The 18,861-nt window shown below is 35.8% G+C and overlaps 2 protein-coding genes across 4 annotated transcripts in view; one reads left to right on the top strand and one right to left on the bottom strand.

Annotated features, from left to right (window-relative positions):
* The window catches only part of LOC106878905 (centrosomal protein of 78 kDa), a 244,217-nt gene that overhangs the window by 29,949 nt on the left and 195,407 nt on the right, over positions 1-18,861 (top strand). For both annotated transcript variants that reach the window (XM_089365887.1, XM_089365886.1), the window contains exons 5-6: positions 3,337-3,409; positions 8,430-8,533. In XM_089365887.1, coding sequence (XP_089222013.1) covers positions 3,337-3,409; positions 8,430-8,533 — 177 coding nt within the window. The remainder of the gene's footprint in view (positions 1-3,336; positions 3,410-8,429; positions 8,534-18,861) is intronic.
* LOC106878906 (ribose-5-phosphate isomerase) overlaps positions 1-18,861 on the bottom strand; it is a 206,431-nt gene that overhangs the window by 97,703 nt on the left and 89,867 nt on the right. Inside the window, exon 1 of one of the 2 annotated variants that reach the window (XM_089365888.1) lies at positions 10,201-10,251. The exons of the other annotated variant lie outside the window; for it this stretch is intronic. Coding sequence (XP_089222014.1) covers positions 10,201-10,208 — 8 coding nt within the window. The 5' untranslated portion in view covers positions 10,209-10,251. Of the gene's footprint in view, positions 1-10,200; positions 10,252-18,861 lie in introns of those variants that run through there. 2 annotated transcript variants of the gene reach the window in all.

Raw genomic sequence — 18,861 nt, 5'->3', positions numbered from 1 at the left:
GATTCCTTATGTAGATTCTAGGCCACAAATTTTTTGTGGGGTAGTGGGGTTTGTACAGTTTCTCCATTTATAATTCCATTTGCATCTTGGAGTATTACTATTTTTTTTTTCATTTAATTCTCTTCTCAGTTGGGAAATAAGGCTTCAGTGATTCAGTGCCCTTCAGACTGTTATTTAGCAATTCTCTGTTCCTTGCCCAGTTTAAGACCCATCTCTCTCTCTATTTCTTTCAGCTTTCCTTCAGTTGTTTCATACCAAGTGTGCTTTGGCTGTCCAGGATTTTACTTTCTAGATACTGTTCATCTTATTGCTATTTTTTGTTACCCTGCCTCAGTCCATTCAAAGTATGTGGCCAAGCTGTCTGAGCTGCCATTGTTTTATTTCAAGGACTACCCTATTGCTACCAGTTTTGCAATTAGGTCTGTTATGAGCCTCTCATAATTTCATTGAACAGCTGAACCAACTTTTCATGTGCACACTAGAGTGATGTAGCCAGAAATTTGGCACTCTATCTCTACCGGGGGTTTCCACTTATGAGCCTTCATGTGTATCATCCTTTGGTATGCTATTCTGATGTCTTCCCATGTTTGTATTTGCAAGTTTTGGTAGGATCCTTCGGTGTGTCTAATCCAATCTGCATTTTCATTGTATGTTTTCTCATCATGCCAAATCTTGTTCCAAAAGTTTTCAACTTCTTCCATAGGAGGAAGGTCTTCAATAATTATTTTCTCCTTCCCTATTTCTCTGTAGAATATTTTGGTATTGGATGTGAACAGCTTATTTTGCTTGTAAAAATTCTTTTCTCAATTCTTCAAATCCTTTGAGCTTTTTCTTGGACTCTTTATTTCAGTGTTTTTTTTTTTTTTTGATATCTGTTCTTCTCTTGGCGAGAATTCATAATTTCTCTTCATCTTTCTTCCTTTTTTGGATCTTACATAATTACCCCAGTTTAGTTAATTTAATATTGATATTTTCTCTCTTATTAATTCAATCACTTTTTCAATTTTACTTCTCTAGTTTGGATTTCTTCCCAGCTTTAGTTTTTTCTGTTTTTTCAGAGGCATGCAATTGGTTTCAATTGCCTTAGCAGATGTGTAAATAATCTCATTTAACTCAGTAAGATCAGGTTTTAATTCTTGTATGATTTCTTTTGTTACATAGTTGCCAATTTTAATTTGTTTTTTATTTTGGTTTGTATTTGTGAGTTTATGAAGTGATTCTCAATCATTCATACTTGCATGTCTTACAACTGCAAGCTTATTCAGAATTTTCTACTTATTTTCCATCATAGACTCTCTGTGTTCTCCAGCAAATGTGTGGTCTTCAAATACTGTTTCCTTACCACTTTTCTGGCTATCTTTACAAGGTTCATTAGAATTTCTTATTTCTTCAGATCTTTGTGTGATTTGGTCAGATGACAGTCTTTCAATTAAGCCTCACGATGAGCTACTCTCTTCATCTGATTCTTCATTTTCTTCTGTCTTATATTTAGGTCATTTTCCACTGCATGTTTGATTGTGATTATTTCACTATCCATGAGTCTATTATTTCTAAAGCTATCCCTCCTGACGTTTGCTAACTTGTTTTCATTCATATAGTTTGTGCTGTCTTGATTTTGTGTTCTCCGTATATTGTAAGAGTTTGCAGTGTATGTCTCTTGAGATGGCCTACCTAATTGTATAGTAATATGCATATATTTTTTCTTTATACTTTTTCTGGGTCCATTTGATCCTCTTACGTTTTCCTTTCTGTTGTGGCTGTGGTGGTGGACTTGGAGGGCTTGAGTTGGGGCTGTTCCCATTCAGGTGACCATCTAGGTTTGTATTCAGAGAAGAGTTTGTGCCAGAGGATGACTTTTCAACTCCAGGCTGGCTGTCCTCTGAAGGACACACCATAGGAAGAGTAATTTGGTGTACTGGTTTAATTTTCCTTTTTGTTTCATAAGACATTTTTGTGCTACATTAATATTATTATAAGTGAGTCTTGTGTGGCTAATGTAGAAATAGTTATTATTATCTCTACCATTATTATCATCACCATTATTTTCACCGCCCCATTATTGCTGTTACGATTACCACCATGCCATTAAGACAGCCAGCTGGCAGAATCATTAGCATGCCAGACAAAATGCTTAGCAGTATTTCGTTTGTCTTTATGTTCTGAGTTCAAAATCCCTGAAGCCAGCTTTACCTTTCATCCTTTCAGAGCCCCCAAAATAAGTACTAATTAAGTATAATTGCCCATACCCTTCCCCTAAAATTTCTAGTGTTGTGCTAAAATTTTAAACCATTATTATTATTATTATTATTATTATTATTATTATTATTATTATTATTATTAAGGTGGCGAGCTGGCAGAATTGTTAGCACACCAGGTAACTGCTTAGTGGCATTTCATCCATCCCTATGTTCTGAGTTCAAATTCTGCCAAAGTCGACTTTGCCTTTCATCCTTTCAGGGTTGATAAATTAAGTAAGTACCAGTGACACACTGGGGTCAGTGTAATCGACTTATCCTCTCCCCCAAAATAGCTGCCCTTGTGGCAAAATTTGAAACCATTATTATTATTATTATTATTATTATCATGAATGTGGTGAGCTGGCTGTATTATTAGCATGCCTGGAGAGATGCTTAGCAGCATTTCATCTGTCTTTACGATCTGTGTTCAGATTCTGCCAAGATTGACTTTGCCTTTCATCCGTTTGGGGGGGGGGGGCAATGAAATAAGTACCAGTTATGTACTGGGGTCAATGTAATCGACTAGCCTTTCCCCCCAAATTTCAGGCCTTGTGCCTTTAGCAGAAAGGATTATTATTGAGTGGTTGGCGTTAGGAAGGGCATCCAGCTGTAGAAACTCTGCCAAATTTAGATTGGAGCCTGGTGTTGCCATCCGGTTTCCCCAGTCCTCAGTCAAATCGTCCAACCCATGCTAGCATGGAAAGCGGACGTTAAACGATGATGATGATGATGATGATGATTATTATTATTATTACATGATGAAAATACTCAGCTTGTTTTGCTGGGTATGATGGAAAGTGTCAGCTGCCAACAGTCTGCAGACTAGGGTGACACTTGTTTACTAATCATGCTTCGAGAACCCTGTGGAGAACTCTTGCAATTCCAAGCAGTGATAATTTTTGTAGGTGTTCTCTCTTTACATTTGTACCAATCTTTTTGAGCTGATACTTCCAAGCACTTCAATTACTATTGGTATCATGTCCACTCTCTTCATTACCCATAACCTGCATATTTCCTACTTCATTATTATTATTATTATTATTATTATTATTATTATTATTATTATTATTATTATTATTATTATTTATGTTTCTTTCAGGGACTAAATAAAAACTTGTCTCTTAGTTATTTCTGCCTTGCACATTGCAAAATTGGAGATAATGGTTTACAAAGTAAGCACAATTTTATTTTTCAAATGTTTTGTATTAAAACACCATAAATAAATACCCTTAGTGCCTGTTATTGTAATACCTGTGCATGAATTTTAATCAAATCTTTTAAAATGTTAAGTATAAAAGCATGCTTAAAATGTCAATTTTTAAAATGTTGTTGACTGCAAAATATGTTAGGTTGCAACTATTTTCTTCTCTATAAAGATCTTTTGCATTTCTCCAGTTGAAACTTTTCCATATAAAAATATGGACAAGAAAGAAAGAAAATCCTTCAGTCTTAAACATTTTTGGTAAAAATCTAACAATGGCACAGGAGTGGCTGTGTAGTAAGTAACTATAGGTGCAGGTATGGCTGTGTGGTAGCGGTTCTGCAAAAAGAGACCCATAGAATAAGTACTAGGCTTACAAAGAATAAGTCCTGGGGTCGATTTGCTTGACTAAAGGTGGTGCTCCAGCATGGCCACAGTCAAATGACTGAAACAAGTAAAAGAGTAATGGGTTTAAATATAAAAAAATGAAAAAATGTAGAAATATAAAATAAAATGTAACAAAGTTTGCTTCACATCATCTCTTTTTTTCTCTGTGGAAGGAAGTGTTGGTTGATTATACTTTTGGAACTAGAAAAGGAATATATATGTTTTTGTTTTAACCCACCTATTCATTCGCATTGTTCAGAAATAATCTCATAACTTGGAGATTTTGATGACTTGATAGTTTATTTTAGGAATGGCATAAGGGTAGATGTGAGAGACCAGATCTGGTCAGTACGAATCTAAAAAGGTAGAGTATTTGGGCTGGATATGACCAATTTAAATGCTAAAGGGTCAAATATGTCTTGGGTGAGTCCATTTCCAAAAACATAACAGTATTAATATAACTCAAAATAGAAGGGAAAGGTGCTTGCGCTTTGCGAGACATTGCTGGCAGGCTAAACAAGCGCTGGCAAGTGACCTACTGCTATGGATGTCAAAGCATAGCCATACTAGAGCAGGTCTTCTGAACACAATATTTGTAGGTAATCTCACAGAGATACTGAATGTCACCCTGAAGACTTTCCTCTGCTAGTGTAGGACCAAGATGGATGGCATGTGTGGTAAGTAGCTTGCTTACCAACCACATGGTTCTGGGTTCATTCTCACTGCGTGGCACCTTGGGCAAGTGTCTTCTACTATAGCCTCGGGCCGACCAAAGCCTTGTGAGTGGATTTGGTAGACGAAAACTGAAAGAAGCCCGTCGTATATATGTATATATATATATATATGTATGTGTGTTTGCGTGTTTGTGTTTGTCCCTCCACCATCGCTTGACAACCGATGCTGGTGTGTTTACGTCCCCGTAACTTAGCAGTTCGGCAAAAGAGACCGATAGAATAAGTACTAGGCTTCCAAAGAATAAGTCCTGGGGTCGATTTGCTCGACTAAAGGCGGTGCTCCAGCATGGCTGCAGTCAAATGACTGAAACAAGTAAAAGAGTAAATAAAGAGTAAGCAAGTTCAACCAGATGATGAGATGAAAATGATAATTCACAACAGAATTTGCAGGATTTTCTCTGTGTAGAGTACCATTTAATGTTCTTACACATTGGCTGCCATATATAACTTTAAGTAGCAATATTTTGCTGTAATTGTTGTTAACCCTTTAAGCATCCAGATTATTCTGTCAAATGCAATGCTTATTATTCACATAATTTTGAATTAATCTTGCATTATCGTGTAGCTTTGAGATTTAGATGGTATGTCTGTTTATGTTTAGAGTGGCATTGTAGAGTAGGTGTGAGAGACTGGGTTTCACCAGTTTGAATATTAAACAGGTAGAATATTTGGGCCTGATATGGCTGGTTTAGATACTAAACAGTTAAACTGTTAAGGACATAAGGAATACTTTTAAATATGTGTAGTCAGAAGGTGCATGGCTCAGTGGTTAGAGCATTGGGCTCACAATTATGAGGTAGTGAGTTTGATTCCTGGACCGGGCTGTGTTTTGTGCTCTTGAGCAAGACACTTTATTTATTTCATGTTGCTCCAGTTCACTCATCTGCAGAAATGAGCTGTGACATCACTGGTGCCAAGCTATATCAGCCTTTGTCTTTCCCTTGGATAACAGCGGTGGCATGGAGAGAGGAGGCTGGTATGCTGGTCTTCCATAAACAACCTTGCCCAGACTTGTACCTTAGAGGGTAACTTTCTAGGTGCAATCCCATGGTCATTCATGACCAAAGGGAATCGTTACCCTTTTTAGTCAGAAATAGTAAACTGAATAAAATGTGGAAAAAAAAATGTATCAGTGTTTCTTGTTATTTAATATTTTATAACAAATTCAAGTGTGTTTTAGAAAAGTTTGTATTTCTGTAGCAAACTTAAAACCATAACAAAGTTAACAAAAGCATTTGTTATTCTCTACATTTTCTTTTAATAATGTTTCTGAAAATTAAAAACAAAAACAAAACATCAGCTTATTTTGACAAAATCTTCCTGCATCAATGGGAAAAACTGTCTGAATTTTTTTTCATATGATTGTGATAAATTGACATCAAAAGGTAGAATAGTTTTTGGGTATTACTACGTTGAATTATTGACAAGTTGTTTGATGGCTTGTGGTTTCAGAGATTGACTTGATGCTTCTGTTATCAATATAAGTTCCAGTAAGTTGTTATTAGTAAGGGGAAAAAAGATAGGCTACATTCAGCATGTGGTCTTCTGTGGTTTTCTCTCAAATGTTTGCTTTATTGCTTTTGATTTGTTTGAATAAAAAACTTATCATAACTACTCCACAAAACTGTTTTGAAATTGAAACTTCTCACTCGGCTGATCATCACAAATATATCTTCTACCGCTGCCATTAGGTAAATAATATATATTATTGATATTAAAAGCTTTTGTATATGAAACCAGTCAAATGTGTCAACTCTCAGATGTTTCATTGGAAACAGTAACTTTCATTTTGAAAATTCTTAATCTGACTCTTTGCTTTTGTATGTTTAGTTCACTAGCAGGAAGATATGAAACCTAATTACGATACTAATTTGAAATGTGTCATATTTCTTGGGGGAAATAAATACTCTTCTTTATTTTAGATATCAAAATTATCCTTAATAGTAGTAGTAGTAGTAGTAGTAGTAGTAGTAGTAGTAATGATAATAATCCTTTCTACTATTGGAACAGGAAGGACTTGAAATTTTGGCTGAAGGGCTAGATGATTACATCGACCCTGTACTTGACTGGTATTTATTCTAGCCATCGCTTTGGTTAAAAAGAGACGATGAGCGATGGCTAGAGAAATATTGAGCTTGGTTTTTGATAACCAGTTGATCTAGCAAGCGGGGCCGGTGCGCATTGATGCCGTCGAGATGTAGGCCCCGAAACAGCGCGCATTCTCTCCTGATGACCCCATACACTTGCTGGCTTCCGGTATGCGGAGTTCTCGACTGGTAGCACTTGCATGTGCGAGTTGTTTGCAAGACATAATTGACCCCAAAAGGATGAAAGGCAAGGTCAACCTCGACAGAATTTGAACTCAGAATGTAAAGACAAATGAAATGCTGCTCAGCATTTGTCTGGCATGCTAACATTTCTGCCAACTCGCTGCCTTAATAATAATAATAATGACAATAATAATAATAATAATAATAATAATAATGATGATGATGATTAATAATAATTATTTCTGTTATAAAGACAAGGCCTGAAAGTATTACATCAAACCTTGTGCTTCAACTGGTACTTATTCTATCAATCCTGAAAGGATGAAAGGTAAAGTTAGCCTTGACAAAATTTTAACTCAGAATGTAAAGCTGAAAGAAATACCACTAAGAACTTTGCCTGGCATGCTAATGATTCTGCAGTACGAAGATTAGGTCACTAGAACCGCTAGAGTTATATTTCTTGTAGTAATGCCTGTAAATTCTCAATAGACCTTTTTTTTTTTTTAACCAAAGTATGAAAAAGACATTGTAAGTGGAAGATGTTAACTTTTTTCTTTTATTTGTGGATGCAACTAAAATTTATTGGTGGATGCAACTAAAATTTCTTTAAAATCTGTTACTGATTTACACATGTCCATTTTGATGACTTCCACACACACTATCATATTAATAAATATTCATACATTAACAGTTATATATACTAACACATATATACACATAAATCTGTGCCATTGTTAAAACAAATGACATTCCAATATTCTTTGAATATAAAGTATATAACTTGGTGCATTGGTAGAATCTTTGGAGTGTACGACAAAATGCCCAGCAGTGTTTGTTTTAGCTTTCAGTGCTTTGAGTTGAAATCCTGCCAAGGGCAGTTTTGCTTTTCATCTTTTCAAGACGGATAAAATAAGATATCAGGCTAAGGTGGTGGATTAGCAGAATTGCTGGAGATTGGATTAGTTAGCTTGTTGTATCTGTCCTGACTCCTTGTGCTTTGAGCTGTTGGATGGCAGATTTAATATCTTACCTGGTGTTAAGACAGTGAGCTGGCAGAAACATTAGCACATCAGACAAAATGAAAAGTGGCATTTCATCTGTCTTTACATTCTGAGTTCAAATTCCGCCAAGGTTGACTTTGTCTTTCATCCTTTAGGAGTCGATAAAATAAGTATCAGTTGAGCAATGGCATTGATGTAATTTGACTTACCCTCACCCCTAAACTTGCTGGCCTCATACCAAAATTTGAAACCAATATTTTACCTTGGTCTTCGAATACCTTTAGCAGAGCTCACTCTGTTGCTAGCATAGAGGACATGTCCCTGGTTTGCTGATAACTTGCTCCCTTCCTACTACTATTTTTGGAGAACCCGAAAAAAAAAAATGTCTCATGGCCACTACCCTTCCTTCTTGGCTGAGGAGTATAAAGATAATATTTATCAAACTGTAAAAAGATGAGCTTTTGAACTTAATGAATGAAATCAAACAGAAATGTTAGTGTTTATATATTGATATAAAGCATGACTTATTTCTATTTTGAATGGTGCTTTGATTATCTTTACTCATGTTGATTATGTTTTGTTTTCTTTCCATGTTACAGCTGTTGGACGAGCCATAAAAAACAACATGTCGTTAAATGCCATTAACCTGGTTGGCTGTAACCTCAGTTGGAAAGGAGCTGATACTTTAGCTAAAATCATTAAGGTCAGTCTGGCTACATTTTCATTCCATCTTTTGTTACTTCTCATGGGCTCTTGTTTCTACTAATATTTGAGCATAACCTTTAATTCAATTAAAATCTATATTGATAAAATTCTGTTTGGGCTCTTATTTGAAGAGTATACAAAAGGAACAATGTAAATCATTACATAAAAATACATTTTGTTTTGCATCTCCTTTCATATTTTGTTTGTGTCTCTGAAGTTGTTATTTACCACTCTACTGTGTTTTTACATAGATTATGTAGCCACAATGGACACATAATTGCCAGCTTATTTTGTTGCACTTTTTCTTTATTTATATCGTGGCCACTCCCACACATTAGCCATCAGCTAATAGGATTTTTCGTTTCCACATTTTTCAGTTTTAAAAAACAAATTCAATTATGTTGTTTTTTTAAAAATTTTTGTTTATAAATACTTTTGGAATAAACAAAACAAAATGGCTGAATGATATTGTTCTCAATTCTTCAAACTAACAAGTAAGGTTTATTAACAGATATTTCCACCATTAGACTGTAAGATAATAACAATCTCATTATTTAGTTGTAGTTTTATTGCTACCATAAGTAGTTAAATGTAAGATTTTGCAATCTACTAACAAGAGTATTATTTTCATATCATATTATCTATAATTATTTGAGCTAATATTATTGTTTTAACCATTGCTTTATTTAAATCTGAAGCATTTATTTTCTAGATGTTACAATAACTTATAACAAACCATATCAGGCATTCATTCATCCATAAAACTATTAGAATTATAGATTATATTTATGTAGTAAATTTCTAGTGAAATGAGATTTGTTAGGTTCAACTTGGAAAAGTTGCAAGATATTGTCTTAAGACCATATGGAATTATTTGAAGGAGAGGTGATGGTTGTTGTACAAGAGTTGTTTATAAGGTTCTGCCTTATGAGAATGAAATAATTGCCCATCTTACAGCTAAATCCTGGAATCTAATTGAGTTGGAAGTTTTCTCAGTTGCAGCTTTCTTCTTCATGACAAGCAAAGTAAATATTTACTGATGTTCTGTGTAAACATTTGTAGATGAGATGTCAACATGGCTCTCTTAAATTCTTACTGTATGATGTCAACATTAAACACTTAGTTTCTTATTGTAGTACTTTATCACTGTGACACTGCACTGTTTATGGTCCTTATGTTCAAGTTGTTACATAAATTCATTGCTTAATAATGACTATGTTTAACTGTATCCCAACAAGAAGCTTGTTTATAGACTTTATTTATTGGTATAAATATGTTTAGTCTTGAAGAGGATGTACTCTTTGTTCACAGGTTTGAGAAAAATACTGAATCAAATCTTGTTTTCTTCAGTAAGATACCGTAAATCCGAGTATAATCAGCATTTTCCCCCCAAAATTTAAAGGTCAAAATCCCTAGTGCATACTATATATGGGGTTAAAAATGAAAAATATTTTCTAAGCGATGTCTGAGTCTCTATTTGCTGTCCAGCAATGTTTATTCAGACGCATTTTGTGATGTCGGGCGCGAAAATACCTTAAGCTAAGCCTGAAAGCAATGAAGTCATAAAAGAATCATCCATAACTTGCAGTAAGCAACATTTATCAAAATAAAAGTTTTCAGAACACAGAATAACATGTAACAAAAACAATTTGCAAATATACTTACATTCCCATATAACAGTTAAGAACATCACCATTATTGTATTACGCATGCGTGGAAGTGTTCGTTCGACTAGATGCTGCTGGCTTAATTATGTACGAATTGTGCTTAATAGTTTAGTGCTAAATAGTTCATCCTGCTGTTTGTATTGGCAGTTTGCATCGTTACCGTGGCAAACAATAGATACTTAATTAATACCGGTATTAAATGTTGAACTACTGTGGGTCTTTACTAGGGTTTTTTTATACGTGGGACTTAAACATGTACATTAATCTCCTATAAAACATTTTATACATTACATGCCCATAAAATGCCTTGTAGATTTTATTCAGCTATGTTTTAACTTGAAGTTATATCATATGCTAAAGAGCATGGTAATAGAGCTGCTGGAAGAAAATTTGATGTTGACAAAAGCAATGTCAGGTTATGGAGAAGAAATAAAGATGAAATTAAACAGATGCCAAAGATAACGAAGGCAAGAAGGGGGAAAAAAGCCAGACATCCTGAGCTTGAAAAAATTTTGCTTGAATGGGTAGAGGAAAGAAGACTTAGTGGAATAGCCATTAATACAGTACATTTGAGGCTACAGGCATGACCTCCATATTGCAACCATAAGATGTCTCTATTAACAAACCGATTAAAAACAAATTGCGTGATTTATGGACTGAATGGATGTCGACTGGAGATAAGTTGTTCACTAAAGGTGGAAGGATTCGTGCTCCCGACCTGACATTATTACTGTTATTTCTTTGTTTTCTGCAAACAAAGTGCACAAAAAAGCTACACGTTTGCATTACGGTATATATACAATAATAATAAAGGACATTACCATATATATGTTTACAAACCAAGGATGTTATATAGACATTATATAGACCGCCTTGACTCAAGTTAGAGAAGGGGTGCGTATTATACACAAGGTTTAGGTTTTTCAGAGGTGCAGCCCCCTAAAAATCCCCTGCGTATTATATTCAAGGGTGGACTGGCTCTTGTGCGGGTGGCACATAAAAGACACTATTTTCGAGTGTGGCTGTTGCCAGTACCGCCTGACTGGCCTTCGTGCGGGTGACACGTAAAAGCACCCACTACACTCTGAGTGGTTGGCGTTAGGAAGGGCATCCAGCTGTAGAAACTCTGCCAAATTAGATTGGAGCCTGGTGTTGCCATCCGGTTTCACCAGTCCTCAGTCAAATCGTCCAACCCATGCTAGCATGGAAAGCGGACGTTAAACGATGATGATGATGACTATACTCGAGGATTTATGGTATTGGTTGATTAAGATGAGTTTTGTTCATATTCTGACAGAAAGGAACATATTTTTAGACAAGAAATTAATAGAATAACAGATGTTATTATTACCAAGAATGTAAATAATTAAGTTACTCCTTGCAAATACAAAGTTTCCAGTCTTCAGAGTTATTAAAAAATGAAAGAGGAGATATATATATTATTCTACTCGTATCAGTGTAAGTAGAAATGGATGCCACTTTCCCTCCATGATAGAGTTGTTGGATGGATTTTATATTTGACTGTCAAATATCTATGTGCATCAATATGAAAATATCTGAATTTGAAGATCTATCCAGCAAAGTTTGTATGAGAAAAATGAGTATATAACAAGAAAAAGAAAGAAGCTATTTTTAAAAAATTGTCATACTGCTATTTCATAAAGAACAAAGTATGTTGTTAGCGTTCACCTATATTGAGAATTGCCTTTAAATATCAATCAAAAGGTAATTGCTCTTATTCTATACCTCTCAATAAGTATCTGCTTCCAGAGTTTATGTAAGATTTTTAGAGAAGCCACATCATGGGTTCTCTGTGTTCTGTGAGGAACCATTGGAAAATCAATAAAATTTATACTTTTGTTGTACATTATTTTTTATATGAATATCCAGGAAGATTAGATTGCAGGTTGATACTATAATTACTTTAGAAATAACCAAGGAGATAATAACAAACCTTATTGAATCAATACCAATATTTTATGGTGGAAGATATCACATCAAAGACCATTCAACTTAGCAGCTTTCTTTTTGTATGTTATGTTTTATTTTGTCTGTTTCTATCTGTCTGCTTGCTCTTCCTCCACCCGCACTCTCTGATTTATCTCCTATTTCTGTTAGATATCAGTAACTTGAAAAGCTCTGTTGCATGAAATTGTACCAAAACATTATATTTTATTGCTTTTTTTAAATACATTTTTATAAGCATATTTTTTTATAAGCATCTGTTTTATATGTAGTGTTTTTTTAGAGATCAATCATAAAGGAAGTGGCCTGCTGTTATGGTATTTTAAATGGCTGTTGCATCTAGGAGACTGTAACAGTTATTAGTGTGTATGTAAGTATGTGTGTGTGCGAGTGTACGTGTATGTGTATGCGTGTGCATTTTATACATTGACACACAAATTATCTTTTGTCCTGAATTGTAAGGAATTGGTTTAGGTAAGAAATCTCTTCATAACAGTATATTATAGGTTGAGGTAAAAGGAAATATTTATTTTTAATAATCTTCTATTGGATTTTTTTTTTTTTTTTAATATTATGATTTTGTCATAGAAGAAGAAACTGTGATTATAGCTTTTCCTTGTGTTCCTAAAAGTGGGTGGTGGGAAAGAGAAGATTAAGTTGGGTAATATGAATATGGATGATATTAGATTTGAACTTTGAACATCAGTGGCTGAATGGAAGATCGCCAGAGATACACTGCTAAAGATTTGAAGTTTTAGGTATGAAGGATTAAGAAAAGTGAGATGCTGCAAGAGTAATGAGCAAGAAGACGAATGATGATTGATAAAACAATAAGTTTAGGTGAAAGCACCATAGTGTTAGTAAGCTCAGAAGGTAGACACTGCAAATGCTAAGCTTATCAGGTGGTCAGGTTTCTTTTGGATATAACCCAAAATGTGTGTATTTGTTGAGTCAAATTACTGAATTGTTGAGAAAATTAGTGACAAAGACAAATCTATTTGACTGCTCTTTGGTTATGATAAAAACTGTGTTAATATATGAGCACTGAGGTTAGGCTTTTTTTCTTCCAAAGAAATTCATATCAACTTCTCCAAGTATTAATAGAAGCTAAAGGTAAAAGTAAAGAGAGGAACCCTGTCTTTAAGGATAAATTATGATAATTGATTGAGATTTAAAGAGGTTGAATGCTCGATACAGATTCCCATATCTGTGTGTATGTGTGTATACAGATACACAAGCATATACACAGGTTGGGAGATAGATTTGGGAAGCATTTGATAAAAACTTTCAAGGTGTTTGGCATATAAATAGGTGCAGCCATGGCTGTTTGGTAAGAAGCTTGCTTCCCACTGCGCATGTCAGTGTTTTTCTTGGCACTGGTTTGCAGCGTGGCAAATTAAGTGAAGCTCAACTGCAAGGTTAGACTTTTGTATTTTGGGTCCAGTGGGGGTTTGTTGTTTGCTGTAATATTTTTTGTACAAGCAAGAAGTCCTTACTGGATTCTGTACTCTGGTCTGCCTGCAGTTGGGCAAAATTTGTTCACTTTAAAGTGAATTGTGTTTGGTGGGCAGATACTCTGCTGCCATAAACTGTTGAATTTTCTACTGCCGTGGAAAAATTTTTTTCTTCGTGGTGTATTTACCATTTAATGGTAAATAATTTTTGTTCCTGCTACCATGTTTCTGACCCAATTGGAGTACCTGTTTGGAAAATACAAGGACCAGGAGTACCGGTTGACTGAAAATTTTTAAGAAGCTGTGAATTGAACTAGCAAATCCTAGAGAAGTGTAGTCATGCTGAACTGTTTGTTTTATCATTTCTTCTTGTCTTTTCTATCTTTGTGTTTTTTCTTGTCTTCCTTCTGACTGTTTTTTTGGTTTTTATTTTTTGATTTTTGCCTTCCGTATTTGTTGAACTGCTGAGAGAACTTTTTTATAAAAAAAAGCATGGCGAAAGAAAATGTCTTGGAGTGGGAGATTGTCCCACCCAAGGAATGGATTAAACAGCAAGAGGAGAAGACGGTGGTGTTGAGAACATATTCGAAGGTCCTCGATGCCATCTCAATGTTCTCCAAGGAAATAATAGTAGAGGAGTTAAAAGAATATTTATCAAACATGAAATTTATTTCATGGGGTGTTGGATATGCAACGATTTGCTTGCTATTTGACACCCCAGAGGAAGCTTGCATTTTTGCGAGCCAGCCCCTGGAGGGCAATAAAATTTTCTTTCTTCCCACGTATTGTGGGAAGAGGTTGATAAGAGCTTGGGTCTGCGGGTTGCCACCTGGGATAGAACCCAAGTGGATAGGAGACACTATCCACCGGGGTTTGGGTGGCAGCGGAGCCAAGCTCCTCAATGTGAGAATTTTGCCTGTGGCTGATTGGGTGGGGTCAAAAGTGGTTTTGACCCTGTGGACCCAATCAGCCAAGAATCTGGTTTTCCTGGATTTTTTGAAAATGGCTGGTTGCAGGTACCCTGTGATTCTTGAGGAACGCCTACCCCCCAAGTGTCACCAGTGCCTGGAGCCAGGCTACATTAAAAAGAACTGTCCCCAGGACCAGAGTTTGTCCCCTCTGTGTGTAACCCCTTGTGGGCAGTAAAGAAATAAGAAACTGTATGGAAGACCATTGTGTGTGTGTGTGTGTAGATATATATATATATACATATATATATATATATATATAGATATATATAGATATATATATATATATGTCTGCCTTCCCCCAACACTTAGCAACCAGTGTTGATTTGTTTACATCCCCATAACTTAGTAGCTCAAGAAAAGAGACCAAAAGAATACATGCTGTGGTTGATCTGTTTGACTTTAAAAAAAACCTCCTTCAAGGTACTGCTCCAGCATGGCTGCAATCCAATGGCTGAAACAAGTAAAAGATAGAAGACACTATTTCTAGGAGTTTGCATGTTCATGTACAAGCTCCCTTGTTGTGGTAGTAGCAAAATATGATAATTTTAACGCTGGACAGAATTGAAGTTGTAATGCTCATTTATTTATTTTGTACCTTTTCTCGGTGACATTAACACTGCATGTGTAGTAAAGTTGCTACAATTCAGAATCATAATAACATTGGTCACAGATTTGACTCTAAAGTGTACTTGCCACAGAAACAATGTGATTGAAAATATTGACTGATACAGAATATCATCAACTCTTTTTCTCTCTCTCTCCCTCAGTATATGAGAACACAATGGCATCTTGCAACGTTCAAAGTGCTGTTTAAACAGGAAGACAATGGAAATTAATAGAAACATTAAAGATTGAACAGAATAGATCAAACAGAAAGTGCTGGAAATGCAACAACGGGAATCCGATTCCATAAAAACAAGGCCATGTGACAAAGTAATAAAGCAGAACAATAGGAACTGCCTCATAACTTTATTTTCTCAATGCAAATGTTTCAATGATGTCAAAGGCAGAGTGATGAGAGCGATGGGAAAAATATGGGTGTGGAAACAGGCCAACAGTAATACAAATGGCAGTGAAATAGTGAACAGAAACACATCTTGTCAGATGAACAAACTAGCCACTTAATTGAAGCATTTATTAACTTCTGCTTTTTACAGCCCTGGTTTCTTTCTTTCTTTCTTTCTTTCCTTTTCTCTTCCTTTTCTCTTCCTTTCCTTCATTCCTTCTATCTTTTCCTTCATTTTTCTTGTTGTTTTATCTCTTTCTTCTTCTTCTTCTCCCTTGCTCTTCTCCCCTTGCTCTTCTCCCCTTGCTCTTCTCCTCTCCTCTCTTCTCCCTCCTCCTCTGCCCTCTTCTTTCATACCAACTAAACAACTGACCAACGTGATATGAATTAGATGAATCTAAAACATTGAACATTAATAGCTGAGGTGTTTAACGAGGTAGGAGAGCTGCTACATAGGCTCCACCCACCCCTCATACACACTCTAACAACTAATTCTTGACAAAAGGTAAAGCATCTGATCTATTACATATTAAGGTAGGGCATGTAAGTGGATTTACACTTACTGTGACTACAAAAGAGGCATTTTAATACCAATAATTCAACTATGATACAAGAAAGAAAAAAATTAAAGCAATTAAGAAATTTATGAAAGTATCATATAAGTGATTACTGTTAAATTATAACTTTTGCTTCATTGTGCCAGAGGTATCTTCAGATGAGTTAGAGAAGCATATATTAGGCGTCTGACTTCAAATCAGTAATTCTCAAACCGCTGGACTGGCCCCTGTGCAGGTGGCACGTAAAATACACCATTTCGAGCGTGGCCGTTGCCAGTACCGCCTGACTGGCCCTCGTGCCAGTGGCACGTAAAAGCACCCACTACACTCTCTGAGTGGTTGGCGTTAGGAAGGGCATCCAGCTGTAGAAACTCTGCCAAATCAGATTGGAGCCTGGTGTAGCCATCTGGTTCACCAGTTCTCAGTCAAATCGTCCAACCCATGCTAGCATGGAAAGCAGACGTTAAACGATGATGATGATGATGATGAACTTCTTTTATTCCAATTTCACCCTACTGGACCCTTATAATCATTCAATGTTTAAAAAAATTCTAATATATTTTTATAATTACGTATTAGGAATTGTATAAAAAACATTGCAAAATATTTTGTGCATTGTAGAAGTATGACCAATTTATTGCACATAAATTTTAGCAATAAAATCTTATGTGGCCCCCAGTTGAAAAACAACTGCTCGAGATCTTCCTCACTATCAAGAATCCCTTTTATTTAACCTTTTAGCATTTAATCTGATCATATCTGGCCAAAATATTCTATGTACTTTTTGTTCAGATCTGGTCACTTTGAACAGAAGCACCTACCCTACCATATCATTCTAAAAATAAACTACCATGTCAGTCATCAAAATTTCGAAGCTACAAGGTAATACATGATTTAAAATAATGTGAATAAATAAGCATTATATTTAACAGAATAACCTGGATGCTAAAGGATTAAAGAAATTCTTCCTTAGACATCAAGTTTTTGAAAGGTCTTTCTACTCAGTAAATCAATTTTATTAACTAAAACTAGCTTGTTTCTTCAGTTTAATTTCTCAATTTAAGGTTATATGGAACTGAATATACAACTAAATTAATAGCAGTAGCAACAATAAATAAATAAATAAATAAATACTTGTAAAAAATAAATAAATACAAATGTATTCCCACTGTGTGGCACCTTGGGCAAGTGTCTTCTACTATAGCCTCGGGCCAACCAAAGCCTTGTGAGTGGATTTGGTAGATGGAAACTGAAAGAAGCCCGTCGTATATATGTATATATATATGTGTGTGTATATGTTTGTGCCTGTGTTTGTCCCCCAGCATCGCTTGACAACCGATGCTGGTGTGTTTATGTCCCCGTAACTTAGCAGTTCGGCAAAAGAGATTAATAGAAAAAGTACTAGGCTTCCAAAGAATAAGTCCTGGGGTCGATTTGCTCATCTAAAAGGTGGTGCTCCAGCATGGCCACAGTCAAATGACTGAAACAAGTAAAAGAGTAAATGTGGCTGTGTGGTAAGAAGTTTACTTCCCAACCACCTGGTCTCAGGTTCAGTCCCACTGCATGGCACCTTGGGCAAATGTCTTCTAAAGCCTCAGGCTGACCAAAGCCATGTGAGTGGATTTGGTAGATAAAAACTGAAAGAAGCTCATCATGTGTGTGTGTGTGTGTGTGTGTGTGTGTATGTGTGTTTTGGTGTCTGTGTTTGTCCCCCACCACTGCTTGGCAATTGACATGGGTGTGTTTATGTCCCTGTAACTTTACAGTTTGGAGAAAGGGACTGATAGAATAAGTACCAGGTTTAAGAAAATAAGTACTAGGATCCATTAGTTCGACTAAAATTCCTCAAGGTTGTGCCCCAGCATGGCCACAGCCTAATGACTGAAACGAGTATAAGATATAAAAGATAAAATAGTGGGTGTATGCATGGCTGTGTGGTTAAGATGCTTGTTTCAGTCATTAGACTATGGCCATGCTGGGGCTCTGCCTTGAAGGGCTTTATTTAAACAAATCAACCTCAGTATTTACTTTTTTAAAGTCTGGAACCTATTCCATTGGTCTCTGTTGCCAAACTGCTAAGTTACATGGATGTAAACAAACCAACACTGGTTGTCAAATAGTGGGATATAAATACAAACACCAACACAAAGACACACATACACATACATGCATGCATGCATGCATGCACTTATATGATGGGCTTCCACACAATTTCTGTCCACCAGATTCACTTACAAGATATTGATCAGTCTGGAGCTATAGTAGAAGATGCTTGTCTGAGGTACTGTGCAGTGGTATCGAACCCAAAACCTTGTGGTTGCAAAGTAAGCTTCTTAATCACAAGGTTTTATTATTATTTTTTTTAATGAGAAAGAGCTGTGCAGCCACCAAACTCACTCTTTTGTTCTCACACAATATTCTCAGTGGCAAGACAAAGACATGGCAACTGAACTTGTATAAGAATGCAAGAGATTTCCTAGTGGCTGAAGTGAATCTCTGCACTTTGCTGTACCAACTGACTTGTTTGTGTGTCCAGGCCATAAAACATAACTGCTTGCTCTGCATCATGACTTCTAGCCCATCATAACAGCATGTTGCCACCTGCACCAGTTGGTCCCAACAGCTTGCTGCTGCCATCTTTGAAGTTGTGGAGATGAAGGTTACTTATTTCTTGCATGCTTCGTTTGAATAAATGAAAACAGATCA

The sequence above is a fragment of the Octopus bimaculoides genome, chromosome 18 (assembly GCF_046866305.1).
Source record: "Octopus bimaculoides isolate indiv1 chromosome 18, ASM4686630v1, whole genome shotgun sequence".
Classification (NCBI taxonomy): Eukaryota; Metazoa; Mollusca; class Cephalopoda; order Octopoda; family Octopodidae; genus Octopus; species Octopus bimaculoides.
This window is presented reverse-complemented; position numbering and strand designations above follow the sequence as displayed.